Source organism: Diorhabda sublineata, chromosome X (genome assembly GCF_026230105.1).
Source record: "Diorhabda sublineata isolate icDioSubl1.1 chromosome X, icDioSubl1.1, whole genome shotgun sequence".
In the NCBI taxonomy this organism is placed as follows: Eukaryota; Metazoa; Arthropoda; class Insecta; order Coleoptera; family Chrysomelidae; genus Diorhabda; species Diorhabda sublineata.
In genome coordinates, this window is record NC_079485.1 from 3,315,334 (window position 1) to 3,342,273 (window position 26,940).

Here is a 26,940-nt window from a genome sequence, read left to right on the forward strand (position 1 = left end):
TATTTATGGTTTATTTAATATAAATAACAAACTACAAACACGGTTCTAAAGAAATTCAATTCCAACAATCATTAATTTATTTAACATTATAAGCGACATGCAAATTCTTTTACAATTTGCTTAAAAAATAAAAAATGGACTTCAAAGGTTACAAAACATTTTAAAATACATAACTTCAAATGCAAAACAGATTTCATATGAAATTCTATTTAATAAATTAGATATGAACATTATTTTTAAAAAAGTATTGGTGAACAATGAAATTTTAGATTCAACTTCATTTTATTACATCTAAAAAATTAAAATTTGAATTGAATTGAATATTTTCACACACTGTGAGGTTGATTTTATGTTTAAACGAAGCGGCATTTAGTTTAAAAATGCACTTCAACTTTATTTCAAAAACTTAATAGCTCAAAAAAAGAGGAAATAGTAATTTGATATGTACTGAGCTGAAATTTTTGCAATACACTGTTTACAACTACCAACCAACATTCACAATTACACTGTCTGACTCGCGTTTCAATAATAAATTTATCGTCTTTAGAGACCAGAAGATGATAACTAGGTTATTGAAACGCACACCAGTGTGTTACTGTAGTGGTACTAAACAGTGTATTCAGTACTTGGATATAAAATATAAAATCTCCATTGGAAAGTGAGAGATAATTTTTATGATCAATATGTTGACAAATTGTCAGTTGAACCATAAGGTTTTCAGCACCTAATATATACAGTATATACAAATATGATATACACTTGCTAGAAAACTAGTTCTAATCAACAAAACTAAAACAGTTTTAACCAGAACATTCTGCAAGGAGATAATATTAAAAAGATAATCGGATTTTTACTATTAATTGGTTTTGTACTACTAAGAGATTCTGAAAGTGGCAATTAATATCAATAGGGAGAAAATTTTTCTTAGTTTATACTCAAAATATATAAAAAGGAGAACTAGTTGATATTTGGGGAACCATTGGTGATATTAAAACGGAATATACTGTTTTTTACTATTAATACTACTTACAATTCCTCAGTCTGACTCTGTTTTCAATAACTAAGCTATCATCTTCAGGAATCAAAAGTCAAATGTATGTAAACGCGGATCACAAGTGTTGATGTTAGTGGTAGTGACACTGTTCGCTACCACCACCAATGTGTTCAATATAAGATAGAAGTTTTAATTATATATGAATGTATGTTTAACACTTTTCTAGGCATAAAAAATGATAGTGTATAATGTGCTATCAATATTTCTTGAAATTAATTGGTTGAATAAATTGACATAATCAAAAGAAACACGACCAATTTTATATAGCATTTAGGTAAAACTTTTACCCAATTTACAGATGTTACAAAGTCAACAATAATTGGGAAGGATGATGAGAAAAAAGTTTATCTTAATTATAAAATGTTATTCTTGTCAAGAAACGATTTAATAGGGTTTGGCATAAATATTCTTTGAACCAGATCAAAAGTCCTCAGCTACCTCTATTGTCTACCACCTCAAAGCAGCAGCTATTTAAACGGAAATCATGATTAGAAAAACCTTCAATATAATATTCTTTAGAAAAGAACAACTGAATACTATTTATAATAATGAGGTAATACATGTTTTGAAGGTCATAACTTTATTTTTTAAAAAATTCATAAAAATCAAAGTATATACAGAACAAACGTTGTATATAGTCAATTTAAAAAGAAAATAACTTAAGTAAACAATTGATTATTGGCCAGAAGTGGCACTTTAGCTACTTCAAAAAATATTTTATGAGAATATTTATTTCTAACAGTCATCAATTTGGGATTTGGAGGTTGGTTTATATAATTATTTAGTAATAATACCACATCCTTGAAGTCCTCCAACCGGTAACCTACAAATAAAAAAGATTCATTGATTTAATCAACCATCAATTTACATAATTATTAATACTTTGTGATTTGGAAAATCCTTTTTTCATTTGAGATGACTGAATTCTCTGATAACCTCTACTGATAATATGAATAAAATATTTGTAACTGGACAACAAATTTCCGTAACAATTATAACATCCATTACAAATACAAAGTCATGTAATAGCACTGCCATTCTAGTTCTAATAGAGAAAATAAATGAGACTAACCATATGATAGGAAACCAAAAGAAAAGTTGCCATTAATTTTAGTTCATATCAAAGGAAATAGTGGATACACAAAAGTAAAACATTAAAAAAAATATCAAACAAAAAATTTTAAGAAAATGTAAATGCAAGGGAAGAATTGTATGAATTGATACGAAACAGAAAACATATATAAACGCAAAACTATAATGTGAAATACAAGAACAAAGAAAAAAATATATTTAGTAAAGATGGGTTAGAGCAGATAAGGACGGCATATAGAAGTAGAAACATAAGAGAGAGAGAAAATTCCAGTATAAAACATAAAAGCAAAAATGCTATAAAGGGAATTTGTTACCACAACCAAAAAGAGTCCTGAATCCACTATTGCACACATTGTTAAAAAATGATATGCAAAGAACCAACCTAAAACCAGATCTGAAGCGTGGAGCATTGTGTGATGGGGAAAAATCAAACTGGTAGTGTCAAACCCCATCTGAGAAGTGAACATAAGACTTGTTATTAGAAACGACAGAAAAATTAAAAAATGATTTGATTGGGACACATGGATGGTATCAGTGATAACAGCAAGATGAAAACAATCCAGAGGGTCGAAAATCACAAAAAATGGAAAAATAAACAGAAGTTGGAATGAAAATACTTTACAGTGGAAACAGAATTAAAGCAGAAATAGTTTCGAGAAACTAAGGAGATTGGAAAATGCTTACTGTATATGTTAGAGTCCAAATGATTAATTACTATATAAACTTTATTATTCATCACATTGTCTGGTCTTTATGAATATTGCTACATGATTATTGGGTAATTTGATAATAAAGCTATATTAGATGAGGTGTGGATTTCAAATGTTCATTACTTTTGTTTAGTTTTGAATTGAATAGTGTAGGATGCCGACAAGTTGTATTTTCGTAATTCAGTGTCAAACTATAATGAAAAAGTTGTTGGGTTAGGTTAATAGTAATGAAACATATTTTCATTACTATATATTAAAAAATTCGAATAGGTCAAAAAAGGGGAAAATGATTGATATTCCATGTCGACGGCATTTTGTAATTTTTTTTGGCTAAAGTCAATGAGATAGCGACATCTTTACAAATTAAGAATTTTTCCAACTTTTTTTCAGATCACTACAAGGGCTGGAATCATGTCAATCAAGGTGCACTGTTTTTTTATATAGCCCACTTTACCGGCCTGTAATTTATTGAAATTCTGATTTTTTTTATATTCTTAAAAGCCAATAAAAACCATATATGGATAGTAAAAATATTTTTTGTTCGTTTTAAAAATGTCTAAAATTTAGGCTTCTAGACCAGAATACCCCCTTGAACTGGGTATACCACTGAAAGGTTTTATTTTAAACTTGCAATGGTAACTTTGAAACATCTATACAGTTATTTAATCCAAATATCATTGTTAATTTGCAGTAGAAAGATGAGTTTTGTTAATGAAAGTAACCTGACAGCAAAATTACTTCTGCTATTTAATCTTATAAAATATTGGTAATATCTGTCTATTGAACAATTGTAACAATTTGAAAAATGAGTAGGTCACACAATTTACAAATTTCAAAAGTGTACATAAACTCATTACCTGTATAGAATTCCAACGTTTCAGTCCAACCACTAACATCTTTCATTTTAATTGCTATGTATAAAGCTGCTGATGCTAATTTAGAATCTCGGATGGTGACTGTATCATAATTCATTAATGAGTATTCTAACACAAATCTGGCTAAAGTCAAAACTGGCATCTTAATTCTTGCACACTGAAAAAAATTAAATCTTTAAATTGTCTTCTAGAAAAACATGTATATTTCGTAACCATATTTGTATGTAACTGTGTACGTAGTTGAACGTTTAGTTTGCTAGACACAATTGTGCTCACTTATTCAATTCAAGTTTGAACAGTAAATTTGTCGACAAAAAATCTTCTGTTTTTCGATGAGTTGTGGTATATAAGAGGTTAAAAGTATATCAAAACAAGCGTCACTTATAATATTACTTAAATACTTTTTACTGTATGAAAATATTTATTGAACAAATTTTTCCATCTATAATATTACCAATTAAAATGGATCTACTGAAAATAATTAACCGAACTATACTTACTCTAGCATATCTCCTTAGAAACCTATAACTGATAGGTATTCCTAATTCAAATCCACATACTTTCAACAAATTTATTTCCATTCTAATCAATTCTCGTTTTGAGTAAGCACCATCGCATACATACAAGAAATCGTCAATCATCGGGGGTATTCTTTCGTCGAATTTACATGATACCAACATAGCGGCAGCGCCTACAAGTTGTAAAGTTTCCTTTCCTATAGTCATTCTACTAAGGTATATATCAACTAATTTTACACCCAAATAAAGAGTTTCATGATTTAATTCGAAACTTTCTTGTATCTCTACCATCCAGTCGACGAGTAGCGACCGCATCCAACGAGTGAGACAAATTTGTCTGTCGAGGTAGTCTGGTATTTTGAATTTGGTCTGAAAATCATCAATTTAATGTTAAAATTTTAGTTATTATGTTCTGATTAGAGACGTTGTGATTTTTTAAAAGTGAAAATAGCAACGTTTATCTTACTCCTCAGTATCTTCTACTGTTATTAAAAATTTTTTGAATCATGAAAAAGAAAAAAGGTCACAAAACAAATTTGATAAAATCATACTAACTTCTTTTTCATTCAGATAGTTGAAAATATCCATTGCATAATCAGACACTTGGAAACAATCATCCCAATTTTCTTTATCAAAATCTTCCACATTGTCTGGTACTTCATGGTTTCCAATGTTGAGTTTTAATTTTATTTGCTTGGAAAGATTTGAGATGTTCTCTTCTCGCTTTTCTACATTTTGTTTGGCATTTTGTTGGACTTCTTGTATTAGCGGTATTTCTACAGTTGAGTTATTGCTGGATCTCAAATTGTGTTGTTTCTTAGCACTGCAGTATGTAGATTCATTACTAGAACTGTGTGATTTGAATGTTATATTTTTCATATATCATCTCAATCACACTGATTAATATTTTTTTCTGTAATTATCCAAATAATGTAATCCGATTTTGATTAATGGAATTTGTGACAACCTATTTTTGGATATTTAAATTCATTATTTTTGGAACTAATTAATGAGTTTCCAATTAATAAAAGTGAGTAATAGTGATTATTTAACAACTGTTCTCAGTATTAAATATATATATACAGTGTTATCCACTATTACTACTTATTTATTTATATAGATAATATATACACTAAAAGATAAAATGAGTATTATTATCTGTAGATAGAGACTACTTACATCTTTGTATGTTTGAAAATTTATTATATAATTGTTTTCGTTTAAGAAAAAATAACTACTTTAATGGTCATAGCACCCAACTTATAATGGACTAGAGAATTTGAATTTTACAGCTTTCATGAGCATTAAAAATACAACTCTAACTGCTAAAAGTGGTGGATCAGGTAAAAACAACCGAGTACAGATTCTTTGATGAATACTAGGAATCACAGTAACACATAGTGATGGAATGCTCCCACTTAATGGTACGCACATCTTCAATACCTAGACTTTGGGGTCACTGAAGCATAGAATAAATGGAGAAGTATAAGCATCTGTAACTCAGTGCTATTCAATGCTTCGTCTTCTAAATTAGTGTGTTCTGTGCCGAATTACATATTTAAGCGCCAGGTTTATTAAAAGATTAAACAAAAATAATCACACAACTGATTTCAGTGATTGATGTAAAGAATTCAACATAAAAAATGAACAATCAACTTCAACATTTTATATAATACTAAATCAATTGAAAAATATTATAAAACATACCCATCTTCTGAAGCAGTATAGTATAAGGAATCATCAGTCTTTTCAAATTCATTGCTAAGCCTTTTATTGATTTTATTCAGTTCTTTCAAAACTTCCTTTGATTTAATTGCAGTTTGGTTGGAAACAGTAGGTTTTGATTGTCTAGTGACTACCTAAAATTTACTTGGTTTATAGAATATTCTTGGAGCAATGTCAGCAGTGGATTTAAATGTTGATACAATCAAACAGAAGATTTATTAGAGCTAACAAGTATGCAAAAATTTGTAGAATAATAGAGTAATTCCACTACATTTCAATGAACTCAAGTATTTCATAAATTATTAAATTGAAAGATGAAGTTTATTAATAGCAAATAATTAGTATATATATCAACAGTTTTGTTTTCTAAAGTATAAAAGTAAAATTATCAAATTCTCCATCAAACAAAGGCTGGAAGATGATCTCAATGAAAACCAATTTTTTTTCAACAGGATAGAGCGTCTCCTCATTATGGAGTATGAGTTTCTAAACTTTTCAGTTTATGTTATACAACTGACCTATTCAGGACCTTCGATAATGAATTGTGATAAATGCCACTCAATTTACACTAGAAATAGTGTGAAAAGTTGGAGAAGTATGTGAAAATACACTTTCTGCAGCTGTTCTCATTGCAAGGCAATTAGAACAGCTGCAAAAATATATGTTAACTTCTACAATTCAAGATTTTTTAATAAGTGGGATTTAAAAAGTGTAACTACAATAAAAATTGAGCCAACTATAGGTTAAAATTAAATTGTTCTGGCTAATGTTATTTGGGACATCCTGTATGCCTCAGATTTATTTAAAAAATAGACTGCAGATATGTGGGAAGAATAGAATTTTTTGAACACACAGAGCATAATAGTAACATCAAATCAGCACTATTATCTATGCTACCAGAGAATAGAAGCTGGATTCACATCCTCAATATTATTCAAACTATGTGAATTTGCAAGTTGATTCTATAGTGCGGAAAACAGAAACTGATAATAGTAATATGGTAAGTTTTATCATTAGCTAGATGAAAAAACTGTTTCTATTTTCCAGTAATTTAGACAATTGAGTTTAAAATATGCTTGGTCTGTTTTGATACTTCTATTGTTCCCATGTGACTACAACATTAGACAATAGTACAAATGCGAAATAATAAGAGTATGTGAAAAATGAAAATAAAAAAAAATTAGCTCAAAAATTATTTGAATAAAGTGAAAATATATGAACTTACTTTCAAAGCAGGTGCACGTAAACATTCCAAATTCTCTTTTTGGCTAATTTTGTTCACAGAAGTTTTGACAGAAGCTACTGTTTTCTTTTGAGTAGTAACTTTCTTAACTGTAATTGTTTTCTTTGCTTTTTTAATATTTTCTAGTAGGTTAATATTTTTTTCGCCAAAAGCCAGTCTTTTAATAGATTTGTTTTCCTTTGGAGGTGAACAATCAGCTTTTCTTTTTGTTCTAGTTGCTTCTAATGCCTCCTTCGAATTATGGCATGGTAAAGTTGATTTACTTCGTGTCGAAATTCTGTTCAATGAAAAGTGTGGCATCATGCTGTTTTGATTGGGTTTTATTGGCGCCATTTTAAAATTCTATAAAAGATTAATTGGAATAAATATTCTGGTAAAATTATTTGACATTGAATTATTTACAAATAAATATCTATAACTATATACTCATTTAGTACTTTAATTATGTAAACTCTATTGAACGTTTAATATAACTTAAGCATAAGCAATACTCATGTACTAAACACAATATGTATTTTGTTTTTGAAACTTGAAATTTGGGTCAATTTTCACAGTAGTTATTAAGATAACGTTTATTTCTACCGTAAGTGTTCAAAATAATATTCTGAAATGGCACTTTTCCTTTATAAAATCACAAATAAAAAAAACTGTTTCAGACAAACCATAGTTAACTTTAAATAGAAATGCATAGTTCAAATATAGCCAAAAACAAATTATAAGTTGAAGTAAATTAAGCAAAATAGGAAACACCAAAAAAAAACTTCCCAAAACTGGCTATACATGCAATACTAATATATATGTCATAATATTGTTGCAGATTGAGCCCTGTACCACTGAAAGAAAAGAATTAAATCTTTCTAGTGACCTTAAACTTAGATTTCAACAAATGATGGAATTATAAGTTTATTAAATGGATATGAACTTTTTCTACTTTGCATATTATTATCTATTACTATAAAACTTGATTGTTGATGTGGTATATGATATTGAGATTAATAAAAAGCATCAGCAATTCTAATTGAAACATGTGCTTTATAATTATTCTAACAATAATAAATAAACAAATAAATAGTGTTTATATTATGCTTGGTATTATCAAATATTACAAATAAATGTGTCTAACTAAACTTGAGTTCCCATATCTACTTTATAAACATTTTTGTGAAAACACAATTATAATATAAAACTCATTTTATGTACTTTTTCCATAATGGATTGTTAAGTGAAATGTAGAAATACCTATTTCATGATTTATTCCCCTAAATTATACCCAAAGTATCTAAACATTAATAAAAAACGAACGTTGGATAATTAAAATTTTAAAATATCGCTTTACTATGGATAGTTAAGTAACAAAATATGCAGCCTGTTTTTTGGCGGTTAAATACACATTCTGTTATGAAAAAATCATGCAATTATGGGTACTTTTTTGGATAGTTATTAAAAAAAAAGACTAAAAAAGACTCACACTTTTGTATATAGATAAAACATTTTCTGTTAAACATGCGAAGACTATTTATATGTTTAATAATACAAATAATAATTTTATTTAATTACTTACCTCTAATAATTCTGAATATTTTTGTAAAACTTGGGTAATATATTTAAAATAGTTTTGTAATTGTCATAAAAGTTTTTCTAGTTGGTTGTTAACAGTCGAACGACGGTTATACTTTAAAGTATTAGACCAATGTTGTCAAACGTGCCACATCTGTCTAAAATTTTATGTTTGAAATGTGAACTGATTGTTGCCCTTTTAGTATCAAAATATAGAATGCTATAATTGAGAATCTGATTTACTATAGGTATAATTTATACGAGAAATTTTTGAAAAAATAAAAATAGAGTTTTTCAATTTCTAGGAAAAGTTTGGCATCATTATTTTTAAAAAGCTAGATCTATATTCTAATTGGTTTAACAGCTGAGGAATCAACCACACACTTACTATTTCATGACTTGACTTTTATGTTCTGTGTCTAAACATAACAATAACATAACCACATTATTTTTTAAATTATAAAAGTACGGTATTGAATAGTTTACTGAAAATTAATTATATAACATGTTCGAAGGAAGTTTAATTATAAAATACCTTTCAGTTAAAGATAGTTTTCTACATATAAATCCAAATTTAAAATTCTTAGAAACAGGAGTGAGTTATAACAAGATACTTTGTATGTACTCAATAACAATTACTGTTTTCAGACTTATGTTCGTGTTAATTCTATACAGGAATTTTATTTTTCAATTGGAGATGTTTCAATTGAACTTGAAGATAACTTTATTGGACTTAACTCATTATTTGCGAAGAGTTTGAACATAGATAATAATACTCTAGTAAGAGTTTCGGAGATAAAAAATTTACCGATAATTTCTAGACTTACTGTGTTCCCATTAAATCCACATGAATATGAGGTTATGGTAAGTAACTTCAACATATTTATGAGTTGAGAAATATTTATAAATGTTTTAGGAAATGTTAGCTAATAATATTCAAGACACATTACTAAGCCAAATAAGGGTAGTATTTAAGGGAGAGAAAATTGTTATTTGGGTAGGATCCAATATTAATATCACAGTGTGTGTTGGTAAGAAACAACCTATTTATATTTTATTTTTATTCTTACAAAATAGTAAATTTGATAAGAATTATGCATGATATTGATGAAAATAATTTTAATAGGGAACCTTCTTCACTTTGGTTTCGTTTTATCTACTTCCAAATAAGTTTAGCAATGTAGCTTCAAATTTAAAGTGGATGTGATTACCAACCCTACTGTATCATTTCTTTTATGAAAGGGACTTTTCACTATAACTTGATTTACATTCTTGTGAAAAGTAACAATAGATAGAATCAAGAAATTTTGTACTACAGTTTTAGATTTAATGTGCAAATAGTAAATATTTTCTTACTAATATCTTGATCACTGGTTTATAGTATTCATTTTATATAAAAGATTTTTCTTGCAGATAGTATACATCCTGTTTCACCAGGTGTGGTTGACTTTCTAACAGAATTGCATATTGAACAACCTGTCCGTAAGATAGAAAATACTGAGTCTCTTTCCACACAAACCAAAGCATGCTTAAACAGCTTGGATTGGAAATTGTTTTCAGGTTTCATTGAAACCAATCCGGAAAACACAGTTCTCTCAAAATACTTAACTAAACCATCTGAGTTTATTTGTAGGGTAATACCTTTGAGTAAATTACCATTATCTGATATATTTTCAACATCAATACAACCTTTTACTGCATTTTTATCTAAGAAGACGATTCCTGAAGATCAATTGTCTTCTAACATTTGCCAAATAAGCCTTGTGACTGAAGATACGATAAATAAAAAAGTTTTTGTTAAATTAATATTTTTGGAAGACATTCAGGAGATACAATTAAAATTATTCAACGAACTTTTTGTGGGACAGGAGATTTTTGATATATATGAATGTCAATTAGGAGTAAGAGTGGTATTAGAACCTATTGAAAAACCTCCACCTGTAAATGAGATTCATATAACTGCAAGTAAAAATTATACAGTGGATATATTAGAAGTTTTTAAAAAGTACTTGGCAGATGGTAGTGATGAAACTTTTGTACTAAACAGTGAAATACCAATCGATATTGGAGATAATATAATATGTAGTCCTAAGTTCTACCCTGAGGATTCAGAGTTTTGCGTTGTTGATAATAATCTGGTGAGAAATTGCAAATATGTTTTAAATATAGATAATATTCATAAAATTACACAAAAAGAAAATCCAATTAGTATGCCAATTTTAGAAGACATAGCAAATGTTAAGAAGATTTTAAATGATTCCATCAAAGCTATTACTGATATAAGTACTGACAATGTTTTATTAACAGGTGAGCCATTCTTTGTTAAGATTTTTATCAACAAACATCTCATTTTTTATTAATTTAAAATAACTAATTATAGTGCTCTTAAGATTTTTAATACTACCTACTCATTGTTATTTGGATGTTCTAAAGTATAATTAGAAGAATTTGTGCTATGATATAAAGGTACATTTTCACAGCAAAATATCATACAATTTTTAATACATTGGGAAAAAGATAGATTTTTATATTATAACTTCAAAAGACTAACATTTTTGGTTTCTCATTCATATAAGGGTTATATAAGGGATAATTTTAATGTTCTTAAATTGATGATTATGCTATATGGAATCTATGTTTTCGTTTTAATAAATAGTTACTAATCTTAAAAAACAACTTCATTTTAGATAAGAATGAAAATTAAAATAAACCAAAAGTTCTTTCATTAAAATTTTTAGCTAAATAATAAATTGTTTTATTGTTGTCGGGGAAGTATATTTATTATTATTTTAGGTAGAGCAGGAACGGGCAAATCTACAATTCTAAATACAGTTGCTAAATATTTAAGTAATTATCCTTACTTAATTTTTACAAAACATATTAACTGTAAAAGGATTAAAGGTAAAACTATGGACTCTCTGGAAAAATTCATGTCAGTGACTTTCTCGGAGCTCATTTTACATCAACCATCTCTGTTAATCCTAGATGATCTACATGTTTTATGTGAAAATGCGTGTGGTGAAGATGATGCTCCAAATACTTTATACTTCAACAGGTTAGTTTCATTAAAACTTTTTTCATGACATCCTGCGACTCATTAATTCTATATTGGGGATTATGATATAATTATATAGAACTGCGAGATTGAAACTGGATTGTCAGAATATGCCTTCAGAACAGAATTATTTAGTATATAGGCATTAAAAATCAGCATCTTTAATCAGACAGTAAATAGTGGACATTTCTATTTGAATAATTAGGATATGATTTACTAATTATTAACTATATTTATTTCATCTGCTTAATGCTTTCAAAGATATTTGAATTAAAAACTAATTTATTATTTTCCAATTTTCAGGATTAGTGAGATGCTGTACATTTTATTAAGGCGTGTAACTGGTGTTAACAAAATTAACATTTTAGCTTCTTCTGAAAGTACAGATAAACTAAACAAAAATATTTATTCCTCACGTGGAACTCATTTATTTAAAAATATATTTTCTATTGAAGATTTCGTGAAGGTATGTGCTTACTCTTTTATTTAATTAATACAAGTAAACATGATATTTTCTTAGGTCGATAGAATAGCTGCTCTAAAATTTTCTCTAAAGGATTATAAATTGGAAGATTATATTATGAATGAATTAGCTATCAAGACTGAAGGATTTGTATTTCAGGATTTGATCAATTTTTGTAAGAAAATTGTCTTTGAAATCTACAAGCATGGTAAGGATAGATTATGCTCTACAATAATATACTACTAGAGCCAGGTCTTGCCAGATATATGCTGAAGTATATCTAACCTCCATTAAATGGGCTCAAGAACTCATGAACTACTTGTCTGATATGAATTTGAATAGGTATATAATTTATTGTTTTTAGGACAATCAAACATCTCTCCAAAGGTGATTAAACCTGAGTACGTAGATGTAGCATTGAAAAATACATATGTAATGGCTTTGCAAAACATACAGTTTCATTCAGCAGGAGAAAACGATTTCTCTACTATTGGTGGTTTAAACAAAGTTAAGAAAGTTTTGTTGGAGAATTTGCTTTGGCCTGGTTTGGTGAGAAAATAACATTTCAAATTTTTGAATAGACATCAACTACAGAACTATTAATCATAAGTTACTCTATGAATATGTGCTAGGTTTGATACAAAACAAAAAAAATTCAATGATACATAACTTCTTCCGCTATTCCTATTAGTGATGTGAAGTTCAGTTGAAGATGTTAATGGTTACATAGATAAAATATCATTATATCTCATATTGACCACCTTTGATTACAGTACAACACTCATACTCAACATGTTTTTGACAAACTCGGTTCACCATAAGCTTTAAGTAACCTTTTTAAAGCTTTGTGAGATTTCAGTTGCAATGCGAAAATTAAGAGAAATTCTTTTTATGTTATATATGACAATTTAACAAATAAATTGAAGTATGCTAGAAATAAAATATATTCTAAGAATATTAACTAATAATAATAGCAATATTACTGATAGAATAATTGGGAAGAAATTTAGAAAAAGTACTTTAAATTTATGAACAAAACTAATTTCATAGTTGAATTTCAATTAGTATTTTCACTATTTCAGTATCCTAATATTTTTTCCAATGCTCCGCTACGTTTACAATCTGGATTATTACTTTTTGGACCTCCTGGAACAGGAAAAACACTTATTGCAGGAGCTGTTGCAAAACAGTGTGGAATGAGGTTGATATCCATCAAAGGCCCAGAATTACTGTCGAAGTACATTGGAGCTAGTGAACAGGCTGTAAGGGATACTTTCCAGAAGTATGAAACTTTTAAATAAAGCTAATAAAATATTCAAAATATTTCTTGAAGAATTTTTTAAGAACTGGGTTTCTGGATTTATTAGTATGCAATTTATCAATTGTATCTTCAATATTTCTCACATTTTCAATAATTTTCCTCACTTCTCCTATTGAATCTCCAAATTTTGGCAAAGACAATTTTTTAGATATGAAAAAATGTCTATTAAATGGCGAAAAAAAATAATAGCTTCAAAACGATTGAAATCCAAATAAATTACGAATCCCTCAAGTATGAACGGACTATATTATTTTCATTTTTGTAATTAAAACCATAATTTATGTTTGAGTACGGGAAAGTGTGTAAAACGTTGTTTGGCTCATTATTTTGTAGCTAAAAAAATTCTATAATAACAATAAAGTGAAATGAAAGAAAGAAGATTGGAAAAAAATTGTGAACTATTCAAGTGATCTCAACTTTGGAAACGACGATTTTTTAGGCATGAAAAAATGTCTGTTAAATTAAAAAAAATTAAATCAAATAGCCTCAACACGATTGAAATCCAAATAAATTACGAATCCCTCAAGTATGAACGGACTATATTATTTTCATTTTGGTACCAACAGTTTAGCTACAGCTTCTGAACGTAGGTAAAATATGAGTGAGTGTAGTGACAGATATTAGCTTGTAGACAAAAAGGCAGGTCCTGTCAGAGGTGCAATAAATAGATGTATTAACGTAATAGTGTAAGTTATTTTATATCTGTTGCTTTAATAGCAATTTTATAATATTAATCATACATCCAGGTCACTATAAAGGGTCTAACAAATCTCAAGACTCTGCATTAGGGTGGTAGAGTCTAAGAGGTTTTTTATGTTTGCAATCCGTGTCTTTTCTCAAAAAACTATTTTGTCAAAACAAATATGGATATTTTATAGAAACACAACTAATTCTATAATAATTTTTCACAATTTTTTTCTTTTTTAGGGCTCAAAGTGCAAAGCCTTGCATTTTATTTTTTGATGAGTTTGATAGCTTAGCTCCCAAGTAAGTGAAAATGCAACATATGTAAAAAAACTTGAGACTTTATTGTATTAATTATAAAATGTTCATCATCTTATTTATTTTAGACGTGGTCATGATAACACTGGAGTGACCGATCGAGTTGTTAATCAACTACTTACACAGCTGGATGGCGTGGAATCGTTGACAGGTGTATGTGTTTTGGCAGCTACTTCAAGACCAGATCTTTTGGATTCTGCATTACTTAGACCGGGAAGATTAGATAAACAACTTTTTTGTCCCCTACCAAATGAGGTGAAATAATTATTCAATAATCATAGATCAATGTATATGTTTTGGTAATTAAATCTTGGATGTTATCGAAGGACAAGAGCCAAACTGCAGTAGGGGAGATAAATTGCAAATAAGAGTAGCTGTGGAAGAAAAAATTAGATATAAGGCGGGACAATCTATACAAATTGGGCCTTAGATTGTGTAGATAAAATAGGAATAGAAACTATAGATAATTGAGTGATACAACTGATGCTTTACAATATACTCATCACACTAAGCCATATAGGAACTGTCGAAATAAATTTTTTCATAGTTTTCCCAAGATCAATTCATCGCTTTCTAAAATGTTTTTTTAATAACGTTTCCATAAAAATTGTAGCGGTGAATTAGGTCTTACATTGCACTGCAACGTCAAGGTTTATTGTAGACCCTATCAGAGCAGATTTTGAGATCTACTGTTCATCTTCCAAAGTTCTAATGAACTCCAATTTTATGATGGGTCGAGTGAGTCAGTTTTCATCTTTGATTGAAGAGTACCAGGCACCTTGGTTTTTGAAACTTTCAGTGCTTTACCTTCCTTACATCTATCTATCACTAGATGAATAGGTATGAGATCTGTAATAACGTCAAAAGCCATAGTTGAGAACGTTTTTATAGTTCTAGTGATACAGACAAAGGTGAACCTTTTTTCGAAGGTTTTTCTCATGCTGTTCTGAGCTGCTTTGAAATGCCAGACTGTATTTGTTTGGTATTACAATATCGCAGTATGTTTGAGTTACAGCCTTAGGTCTTACCAGCTAGATTTCCTCTAAATTAATTAGTTTTTTTATTTTGTTTTCTGATTTTAGGATGAAAGATTTGATATTTTGAAAGTGCTTTTAAAAAATTTAAGTTTAGACGACAATGTTTCACTGGATGTTATAGCTAAAAAAACAAATAATTATTCTGGTGCTGATCTGCAATCTCTTTTGTATTGTGCCCATATGCTTACTATCGATTATACATTCGAAACTGATAAGGTGAGTTCCTTAAGTTTTTAAAGAGTATTTACCAGTACTATTAATTTGTTATAATTCCATCTTCCATAAATCAAAATATTATAAACAAATTTCATAATCATAGTTCTAAATACATCTTGAATATTATATTATTTGTATAGTTTCCTACAGGATAATAATTAAGCTTTTGGTTTGCAATTGAAAGAAGAGATGGCTTAGTTAAGAGCCTCTTGTATGTATAGATTTGAAGGTATCGTATACACTGCGACGCAAAGGATCTATTGTGTCCCCCTTTCTTGTTGCAATACTGAAGAACCCAGTGTTTACAGCTGGTCCGTCAATCCCACTCCTTTTAAAAAGTCTAGAATATGGGATGGTTGTAATTGTCAGAGATCTTCGTCTTGTATTTCAAGCGCTCCTAGGTGTAGTGCTCTGGAGTTCCTTAGTGTTTCACACTTCGAGAGAATGTGGATAGAGGTTTCGTCCTCTGTGCAATGAAATCTGCACGCCGCATTATCTGCTATATCTAGCGTCTTCAGATGTTTGTTGAAGCGACAGTGCCCCGATAGGAGTCCTGTTAGTATTCGTAGATTGTTCTTATTTAGGTTGATACATTCAGCAGATCTTCTCTGGTTATAGTTTCCCTTAGTATGTCTCAGCCTATGTAGGTTGTCTCAAAAGTTGTTTTGCTCTTATCTACTTTCTTTTCTAGTGCATTTTCAATTGTTTTTCAATTAAGAAATCAACTATAAACAAAATTTGGGACGTTGACATTTATAAATCGCAATAATTTTGCGGCGTATAGTAATTTTCTATTGATAGATAATTACATACCAAGGGAGAAAAGGAGAAAAATATTTTCATTTTGTCGTATGTATATTACCAGTCAAAAGTTTTTACCCACCCTATAATCCATTCATTAAATTTCAAAATAATACATTTTAACAAATTTCTCTTTCATATTGTCAAGCGAAGGTCGAAACGGTGTCTTACATACCAAAAATAATACCTTCTGTTGGGGTAATATTGGCCCTTTAAGGGTAACATTGGACCAAAGTTAGAAAAAGTTTTGCTGTGCTGAATTGTAATCATATGATGTGTTATCGTCTTAGTTTACCCATTACTGGATAGGTAGCACCACTGGCCCACCTATTGATGAAGTGGGAGATTAGTTCCATATCTCACAACCACTTCAGTGCTGCTCCATCTTTACTGTGAGAAAGTGGTGAAATTTGTTGTCTCCCAACTTTTACTTGAAGACCTACTAGCAGGCAAGTGTATAATAATATTATATATTCAATTGTTTCAAGTATTTTTGGTGTAATGATGCTGTTACTTTTGTTATATACAAAATAATTCGATTTTACCAGAGTTGGGGTAACTTTGGCCCAGTAGTTAGGGTAGCTTTGGACCAAAAAAGAGTCAGATTCAGGATCCAAATTTGCAACGATCCCTAAAGATTTGTTTCCACGATTGCTAAGAGAGGTAATGGCTTGGCTAATGGTTTGGAAGAAAAGCGAAGAGATAATTTGAAGGCTGGATTTGTCAAAAAATGTGGAATCCATCCCTTAAACAAGCAAAGACCGTCTTCCAGAAAACCAGCCCGTGAATAAAGAGTCTATAGGAGAAGCTTTTATGGAACAGCTGGAGAAGAAAAGAGCTTTTAACTAAAGATGGCCCGAGAAGAAGGATTAAAAAATTGCAAATGCCTGCTGGCAAGAGTATTGCATTTGAAGAGGTTGAAGCAGCCATCTCAGAAGCAGCAAACAAACCTTCTACCAATGCGTCAAAGAAAATACAAGTTTCCAACAAGAGAAACAAAAAAAGGAAAACTCTTCTTCAGATGAAGATGATGTTGAGATGGTGTTAGAGTCTTATGGGCAAAGTGAAACATTTTCCGATCTGGAAGAAATATTACAGGAAGTAGCAGGCATACCTGTTCACAGGCTTCATGATGAAGAAACACCAGTTATTGATAAATTTGTAGTGGTTAAGTATGATGGACAGAAATACCCTGGCAAAATCGTTAGTTTATCTGAAGAAGGACCTATAGTTGGATGCATAGAAAAAAGACTCAAGTTTTGGCGCTGGCCAGAAAAACAAAATTGCCTGACTTACGACTGGGTGGATGTTTGTCAGAAGATCAATCCTCCAAAAATAGCTTCAAAGAGGAACCAGTTCCATGTGCCAGAACTGGACAACTAGTATGTAAATATATGTATGTAAGATATGATGTAAACTGATATCTTTTTTTGTACAATACAATTTTTTTTCAATAATATGAAGTCCGTTTCATTTATTCCCATTTCTCATCATTTCATAGGTGTTTTTGAAGTGAAAGAGCAGGTAAAAACACAAACTAATATGTCTGGTGGTAATTTTATCTTGTCTAACTTTAGCCCAACCAATACATATATGGTTTGAAAGTATGTTTCCCCAATTCAAGGCAACTTTGGCGCAAACATTAAAAAAATTCAGTATAATATTGCAAAATGATTGAGGGGTCTCAATATGGTTTTAATTCAACGATATAATGTTTGCTTACACATTAAGATACATTGAAAATTAATATAATCAATGTCAAAAGATATGGAGCTGATAAAACCATAACATAGCTTTAGATTTGGGCCAATCTTACCCCAACTGACGGTAGTGTAAGTTATTTGTTCACTTGCTGCGATTCATACTTTTTGGAACAAGACATCTTTTTGTGAAGTTCGTATATTGTTTTCGTTCTTTGAAATTCAGTCTAAAGTGAAAAGGATATTGAGAGAAACTGGCCTTTTTGGAAGGGTGTCAGTGAAGGAACCTCTTTTGAGACTTCAAAATAAAAGTGGGCTAAAGAACATCAAAATTGGACACCTGAAGAATCGGAGAGAGTTTTGTGGAGTGACGAGTCAATGTTTTTGCACTGGTGAAAGGAAAAATGGATGTTTGATCCATTGTAGAACACGGCGGAGGCTCGGTTACATACGATGAATAAAAAATTTAAATATGTGTTACTGTTACGCAGATCGAAGATGATGTATGAAAAGATCTGGCTGAAAAAGCAAAATTTCTGGCTTTGAATCTAATGATATATACGGTGGAAATTTTCCTTAATCAGAAAATCATTTTTCTCCCTAAATTGAAGATCGATCGAAAATCACATTTTTTAATAAAGTAGTAGTAAAAATATTAATTATTTCGATATAAATTAAACATTGCTTGATATATTCATTTACCTACCTTATTTGGGTAGTATTTTACATAAAAATTTTTGGAGATTTCATGTACTTGAAAAATTTCAATCAAATGTAACGTAAAAAGTTAATATTTTCCTTATTGGTCTAATTATGTTCACCGCAGCACAAAATGGCGTAGAAAATGTGTTAATTAACTTGATTAATCAACAATAGATCTTGCCAAAACCCAAATAGAGAGAAAAGAGGGTGGCGTTTAAAATATGGTGTGTTTATATATGCATAATGTAACATTTGAAAAGCATAATTAAAGGTCCTTTGAAAACGAGGAACGCAATAGAAATGAAATTTAAATGAGACTGAGGGAACACTGTGTAAATTAATTGTTTTAGGTAACTTTTGAATGTCGCGAGAAACCCTTATAATCGCAAATAAGAACGTTTAGAATAAAATAATAACTAGAAGTTAGTGGTTTCGTGTTGGTTCGTTGTTCAAACACAAATTTGTACTTTTGCATATTTAAACTGTCTATATTTAAACAAACTTTAATTGCAGAATTAGTTATACTAATGGAAGTCATTCTAGTTTTAATCTGATTTCATATTGCATTACACCAGGCCTCTTTTACATTTTGATGTTTTACTCGTGTGCCAACTTTTTTCAATTTTCCTCCTGTTGTAGTTCCTGAGCTACGACGTCTGAAGTGATATAATATAGTTTATTTCAGCAAGGTATATAGTAGTTTGGCATTGATTTCATTGTAAATTTTTTTTAATCAAGTGCAGGTAGTATCACCCGGGTTGGGGTCAATATATGGGTTCAGCCATTCACAAACAATGAAAATATTTATGCTTTTCCTAGGCAAAATCCATATTTCTCAAAGTGGTCCTTAAAAGTTTTTAAGTTATCAACGGAATACTGTCATCCTGGACAAGCTCCATTAAAATCTTATCTAGGGTGGGTATTTCTTTTTTAAAATAAAAAAATAGTGAACTTTTCTTCGAATTACACTTTTGGTGTCTTCATCAATGACTTTTACTGCTCTGCCTGGACTTTTCTAGGGACGTTCCACTTGGTCTGCTATCTTTCTCCCCCGCAATAATTTAATGAATGAAAATAGTGTGCCAAAGGCGTGCCGGTAAGATACTCGTAAAAAGGAAAGAATTATGTTTCAACATTTTCTGATTGTGTAAATTTGCTATAGCTGATAGTTCTTTTTTTATCAAATTATCTTCAAATTCAATACTTTTGATGGTTAACCAGTCAATAATTTCTTGTTTTCTCCAAGATGAAGTTGGAGACTTCTCTCTTCTACATAACTTCTACTGAATCAGCCGAAAGATATTTTATCATTTCTCCAAAATAGTCTTCAAAAACATCCGAATCCATGTCCTCGTGGTAATCTCCCGTATGGCACGACTAAAAGGTTAGCAAAGCTTCTTTTAAAAATCCCTCTTTGCTTCCCTTTACCTGAAATCACCTTAATACCCGTTGCCAGGCCTTCCATGAAAGCTTGGCGAGCACTGGTTATATTTTTGTTTTGCCACATTTTTGGTACTGTATAACCTTCATTAATCCACGTCTCATCAAGATAAAATATTTTCTTCTGCTCTGTTCTGTGCTGCTCTATACTTCTCAAGTATTTTCGTCGCCAGCAAACAATTTCATCGCTTTCCATTAAAAGTACTTAACGTTTATGCTTTTCCCAGGCAAAATCCATATTTCTCAAAGTGATCCATAAAATTTTGTAGGTATCAACGGAATACTGTCATCCTGGCCAAGCTCCATTAAAATCTTATCTAGGGTGGGTATTTCTTTTTTAAAATAAAAAAATAGTGAACTTTTCTTCGAATTACACTTTTGGTGTCTTCATCAATGACTTTCACTGCTCTGCCTGGACTTTTCTAGGGCGTTCCACTTGGTCTGCTATCTTTCTCCCCCGCAATAATTTAAAAACGGTGGACTTTCCAGCTCCAGTCATTTGGGAACATCGGTCGATAGTTTCTTGTACAGTCAATTTCGAGTTATTGTATTTTATGCAATCGTGTACATTTAAAATAATAAGTTTTTCATTCACCGATAGTCGAGAATTATTGGAACATCCTTTCGTTGGTGTCAATGTCGCCATCGAAACCTGAAATAGGTTTGGAATTAGGCAGAGGCTCTAATAGAAGGTTAAACGGTACCTGTTAAACGCAAAACGTAACTGTATAATCTACTACTTAAGTAATCCCTAGACAATATTTCAAGACCTACACCTATGGCCAGCCGAACTGGACGGGATTCCCCATTTTAATGCTCTATACCTTTCTGAAATAGACTATAGGTGTGGTAGTGTTTTTTATATATATTACTAAAAATCATTTTTCGCGTTTGCATTTGCATTTTTCTTTTATTACCGCACTTCCGGAACGTCGCCTTAACGTTTTTACTTCATGCAAAATCCATATCCCCTTGCAACTTTTGTAATATTTTTCTTGAAGTTGGTACAACCTTTATTTCAACATTTTTGAATGGTGCGTCTAATAATTTGAAAAATCAGCTTCATCTATTTTATCACTAATTGAAGGTCTAGGCCTATTTTCCCCAGGAGACGAGAGTAATTTTCCTGGAGTCTCTCGTCTCCATTCCTCCTTATGCATATTTAATTATTTCCACTAAATTCACACTCAACTATACATAAAATGTGTTTAAATTTATCAACAAAACGTTATTATAATAATTTTTAATTCTAACAAAAACATTTTTACATTATAGATACTCAGTACTTTTCCCAACATAAAGCGTTGCTCCCTCCAATTTTTTTGAGCAGTAGTCGACAAAGTTATTTGTCGCAAACCCTATATATGTTTCATATACCTCTCTTGTTTGACTATGAAGAGTTATAAAGTATATTCATTCATACTTGATACCTTTTTGCTACGCCATTGATTAGTCTTATTATTTCGACGTTTTTGTTTTATTGTTTCATTGTTTCATTTAAAGAGTATTTGATTGAACCTTTCATAAGCTTAGCCGAATTTAAAAAACACCTACCACGTTCTCCTTCTTGTGATATTTTCGAAAAAAAAAAAAAATAGTTGGTTTTGTAAAATTTTTATGTAAAAAGTATCTCTTTAGTTGAAAATTAATGTGCGGGTTCAATTCCAGTGAAAAACCTGGTAAATTAAATTGCTCGGTAGATGAATAAATAATACAATGCCCTTTAAATCATTCCGACTTAGGAAATATTTTCAGATAACTTCTGTATCTATGTTTGAGTTTCTAATTTGTAGTTATGTTCGAACCAGCTCGACTAATGACTGGGGTAATTAATACCTCTTCTGTTGTCTTACGTTTAACGCGAACGCGCTCCTAAAATACCCCACTTATTTAATTCGCTATCTCGCTATCGCCTTATTTCACATTGACTTACAAATCGTGGGATAATCTGGAGACGATTGAAGTTCGCAATCTTAACAATTAATCTTAAGTTTATTCATACGCGTTGGTTTATCATTAGAACGATAATAACTGCTAAGACTACCGAGTCGGGAAGAATGAAGATTTATAGAATGGTATATTTTATATAAAATTAGTTCAATTAAAGTTGGTTGTACTGTTGATTTTAATCTAAGTAGCCGTTCAAACTAACTTCAGGTTAAAATTGTTTACTACTCAAGTTATACAATACAATAAAATTAATTTGAAGCCCACAAAGTCGAAGCAATCGATGAATATCTAGTTTTAGTTTCAAGTAATCAGTAGAAACATTCAAATGTTTCCGCAGCAAATGAAAAGTGAGTTCAGTTATTGACCACTTGTTTGAACACTATATAATTACAAGTTAATTTTCTAGTTCTCTTGTGGTTTCATTCAATATGCGACTTTTGTATTTACTAACAATCCTATTGAGCTAAAAACTCGACCCATCTTTAATCCGTCGCCCTCCGTAATCCTCCGAAATACTAAAGAATACAAAGTTCATCGGTACGATTTTGGCGAACTCTGAAATTTATAGTACCTATCCTGACTACCAAAAAGCGGTGGCAGTACGATGTCGATATTTAATGTGGTTATCTCATACATGGGCTCCTTCTTTGGCCGAAAATCGGCGAAACAACTAGAAGGATTAACGTGAAAGGATTCTATATTCCCTTTGCTTTTAATGACTCCAGAATCCAGAAGCGTTTTATGGTTTGAAAATGCTTTTGGATTCAAGAATTGCTAACACTTTTAAATGTTTCAGTATAATCAGAAATGATTTCTACTTTTTTCAACGAATCGGAATCGATTATTAATTCCGAAAAAAAAAAAGAATCTGTTGGTAACACTGGTAAACACTAGTTTTGTCACACGAACTTTGTGATGATTTTTTTCATGCTGGTGTACCCCCATTAAAATTTATAATAGTTTTGTTTCAATAACTTCCACTTTTTACATGACAGCTACATATTCTTGTTATATACTTACGTGTATATGACTTCATTTAGACGACTGTATTTCTCTTGAATTCAACTTCATCTTATATACACTTGACTTAAACATAATGCATTAAAACCGCGTCCAAACACACTCTCCAGTATCAAAACTGGTGCTGTGCCAAAGCCTCCAAATTGACCAGAAAGTCAGAATTCCACTCTGGAGCTTTTTTTAAGTCAGCACGATGAGGTATCAGAAAATAGAAACTAAAAGAACTGCACTTATTGGAACGAAGTGATTTAAACGATTAAGTATGTGATTTGATTCTGTCTAAAAACATATCGAGCTTTCGGGGTCTAGATTAAACGACTGGAATTCACCTTTTCCTTTTCCTTAAAAGAGACTAGTTTTAAATCAGAAAAGACTTAAATTCAAGAACATTTAGAAGCATAACCACTTCAAAAGGTGTAAGAAATAAGAAATTAAAAAAAATTTGAACTTATAATATTGTATAAAGGGTGTAATAGGGTCCATCGGGACATTTCCTTAACGGAAAAGGGAAAGGGAATTCAGGAATGCTAGTAGATTATTATCTAATATATAATATCTCTAAATACTGCTGATGTTTGTACTATTTACGAAAATTTATGTTGAGATGTTACAAGAAAACCTACATTCAAAATTTTGTTAACCAGTTTAATTGAAGTTCAAAATATGAATGCATGATTTTTGAAAAACTGAATTTACTCTTTCAAGGAAATTTCCACTGGTTAACGTTAGTCTTGATAGATCTTTGTCGCTTTAATTTTGCTGGGGGAGAATAGGAATAGTAGCTGTCCATGGAACTGTGGGGTTTAAGGTAGCAGTTGATAAGAATCAGCCAGATCACACTGCAATCGCTCTCTGGTGGTTACGGTAGGTACTATAAATTTCAGGATACTGTAAATATATTCTTTGAGAGTAGAGACTGTGGCAGTACTATATAGCTCAAAAAATTTGACAATTTGGCACCCCATTAGAAAATTTTTTTTTGTCGGATTACCAGGGGTCGATATCATTTTTATTTTTTTTTAGGATATAGTTATCGATAGTAAAATAACCCAAACCCATTTAGAAGATGCACTACAAAGAACCAAACCGTCCTTATCTAATGAAGAAAGATTAAAATATGAGAAAATGTAAGGCTTAAAAGAATCGATTTTTGTAGAAAGATTTTCTAAAATTTGTGTCGCTTTCAGATACGCAAAATTTCAAAGTGGTTCTATCACAGAAGATTTCAAAACTAGTAGCAAAGCAACACTAGCATAAAATAATTTAGAGATAAATTTAATTGTTATTGAAAAAAAATGTAATATTTTATTTTTTACTTTACTTTGAAGAAATGGTAGAATCTCTCATATTAGATGATGAAGGGATCGGAATGATGAAAAAAATTCATTTCCAGATAGGAAACCAGAACTATATTTCAATTTTCTTGGGCTCATAAATGTTGCCATATACATTTTAAACATATACTGTTTCTAAATTTATTGAGAAGATTGATAAAATACATCAATTGGCATACATCAATTTTACCAATCCACCTTTTTGCTTGATATAAATTCTTAGCAGCATGACTAACGTTGTCAATTCCGGTTTCGTCTTTATTCGAATCGATTTCTTTTTATTTATTCTGCACAACAAAAAATAGAAAATCGTATATGACAGTATGAGAAAAATAGAAATACCTAGAAAAATAAAGAAGAATATCAATGGAGCTTAGGATGGAGATTGGGGTAAAACAAGGAGACATCTTGGTACTCTTCTATTTCTCTTTGTCATGGAGAGGATGATAAAAACAACAAAAGAGAGAAGAACTATAAACTGGAGGCAATAATCGGCTGCAGAAACCTAGAACCGGTAGAAATAAATGGATATAGTAATCGTAGTAGATAGAAAATGGAAGAAAAAAAATAAAAAATAAAAAATAAAAAACCTGAAACTGGAAGTAAATATCATGTAGAAGGATGGTAGTAAATCAAAAAAGAAAACATGGGGACGATTTAATAATGAAAGGATAAAGAATAGATAGAATGATCACTCTAAATAAGAGAATTATTCGGAAAAAAGAGACTAAGACAACAATAAAAGTATACGACTCAATAACAGTACTTACGTTAATTAATGTAAACGAACAAAGAAACAGCTGCTGAGAGGATGGATAGGAAAAGAAATGAGGTAATTAAAAAAACTCAAACAGGAACCAAACTAGTTCAAACTGGTATGGACACATAAAGAGAACACCACAAAACCTAATAAGAAAAGTGACAGAAGAAAAAGACCCAGGAAAACTCGGCTACAAGTAGCTCTGGAAAGAGGAAGAAAGGGGAAGACATTAAGAAATTGAATAAAATAGTAAAAGGATCGGAAGGAGTGAGAAAATGGATGAGAGAAAAATTAGTCTGAAAAGACGGTGTGTGTGTTATCGGGAATCGGTTGTGGGACTGTCTGATATGAGAGGTTCTGTATAATGGTTGGTGATTTTATCATACAGGTGGGTCATAAATTTTTATACTTTTATAACCGGTCTAGCATCAGAACCGTGCGGGGGAGTGGGGTCGGGGTTCCTTGTCAACTATTTAGATCGTATTACCAATTACACCATATTAATGTCCAGGTGTAAATGGACAAGTGAAGACACCATGGAACAAGTATCCTAGTCTGTGCGGGTTTGTCTACGCGCTCAATGGCGACGTTCAGATGGCGATATGGCGGTACCCCAGAAAAATTTGCGTTGGATATTTAAGTGGATCCCTTTAAGATACAGTCAATGCAATAACTGAGAGAAAATGATTTAATTTTAATCAAAATTTTTGTAGAGATGAAGTTCGAGTGTTTTGGCTAATTTAATAAAGTTTTCTTCTCGGAGGAACCTTGTTTCACTTACATGGGTATGCCAACAAATAAAATTGGAGATTTTTGAGAAGAGAAACACCTAAATTAAAAGACGACAGATGACATTCGCCAAAAGTGACTGTTTGGGCGGCATTATTTTCAAAGGGTTCAATAGGATCTTACTTTTTTGAAAATGTGCACGCTACGATTCAGTAACTCGTAACGAGATTTTTTAACCACAGTTACATCATTTTGGGGGGTGGATCAATAGAACATGGATGCGGAAAAATGGCGTAACTTGCCTTACTTACAACGAGCTTACGCGTTGTTTAATAAACAAATTGATCTTACATTCCATGACCTCCGCACAGCCCAAACTTATCTCCAGGTCAATACTTTTTATGGGGTTTTCTTCGACATCCATTCTACGTGAATAAACCAAGATCTATACTCCAGGCCGTTTCTTAGAAATTATTTTTGGTTTCATTTCAAATAATCATTTGTTTGACTAAAATGTGTTTTCTTTTTTAAAGGCAATTTCAGAAGTGCCAAAATTTACGGCCCACCCTGTATAATACAAAATTTGTTATTTTGGGTATTTATGTAAATTAGTTGTTAATAAATTTTTACTGAAAA

At 30.6% G+C, this 26,940-nt stretch overlaps 2 protein-coding genes across 3 annotated transcripts; one reads left to right on the top strand and one right to left on the bottom strand.

Moving 5' to 3' along the window:
- Position 1: 1 nt before the first annotated feature.
- Positions 2-9,188, bottom strand: LOC130451465 (G2/mitotic-specific cyclin-B3). 2 transcript variants are annotated; one of them, XM_056790487.1, is made up of 7 exons: positions 8,779-9,163; positions 7,200-7,559; positions 5,957-6,108; positions 4,805-5,099; positions 4,232-4,618; positions 3,714-3,888; positions 2-1,877 (listed from the first exon to the last, which is right to left on the bottom strand). In XM_056790487.1, the coding sequence occupies exons 2-7, from the start codon at positions 7,548-7,550 to the stop codon at positions 1,714-1,716; spliced, it is 1,524 nt and encodes a 507-aa protein (XP_056646465.1). In that variant the 5' UTR covers positions 7,551-7,559; positions 8,779-9,163; the 3' UTR covers positions 2-1,713. The 2 variants fall into 2 exon arrangements, with proteins under 2 accessions (XP_056646465.1, XP_056646466.1); XM_056790488.1 differs by having other exon boundaries at positions 3-1,877; positions 4,805-5,072; positions 8,779-9,188.
- On the top strand, positions 9,171-26,940 carry LOC130451463 (peroxisomal ATPase PEX1). The gene is made up of 14 exons (XM_056790484.1): positions 9,171-9,369; positions 9,423-9,638; positions 9,691-9,805; positions 10,188-11,081; positions 11,568-11,829; positions 12,133-12,295; positions 12,350-12,500; positions 12,657-12,841; positions 13,375-13,574; positions 14,541-14,600; positions 14,684-14,870; positions 15,698-15,868; positions 24,505-24,608; positions 24,669-26,940. The coding sequence occupies exons 1-14, from the start codon at positions 9,280-9,282 to the stop codon at positions 24,736-24,738; spliced, it is 2,868 nt and encodes a 955-aa protein (XP_056646462.1). The 5' UTR covers positions 9,171-9,279; the 3' UTR covers positions 24,739-26,940.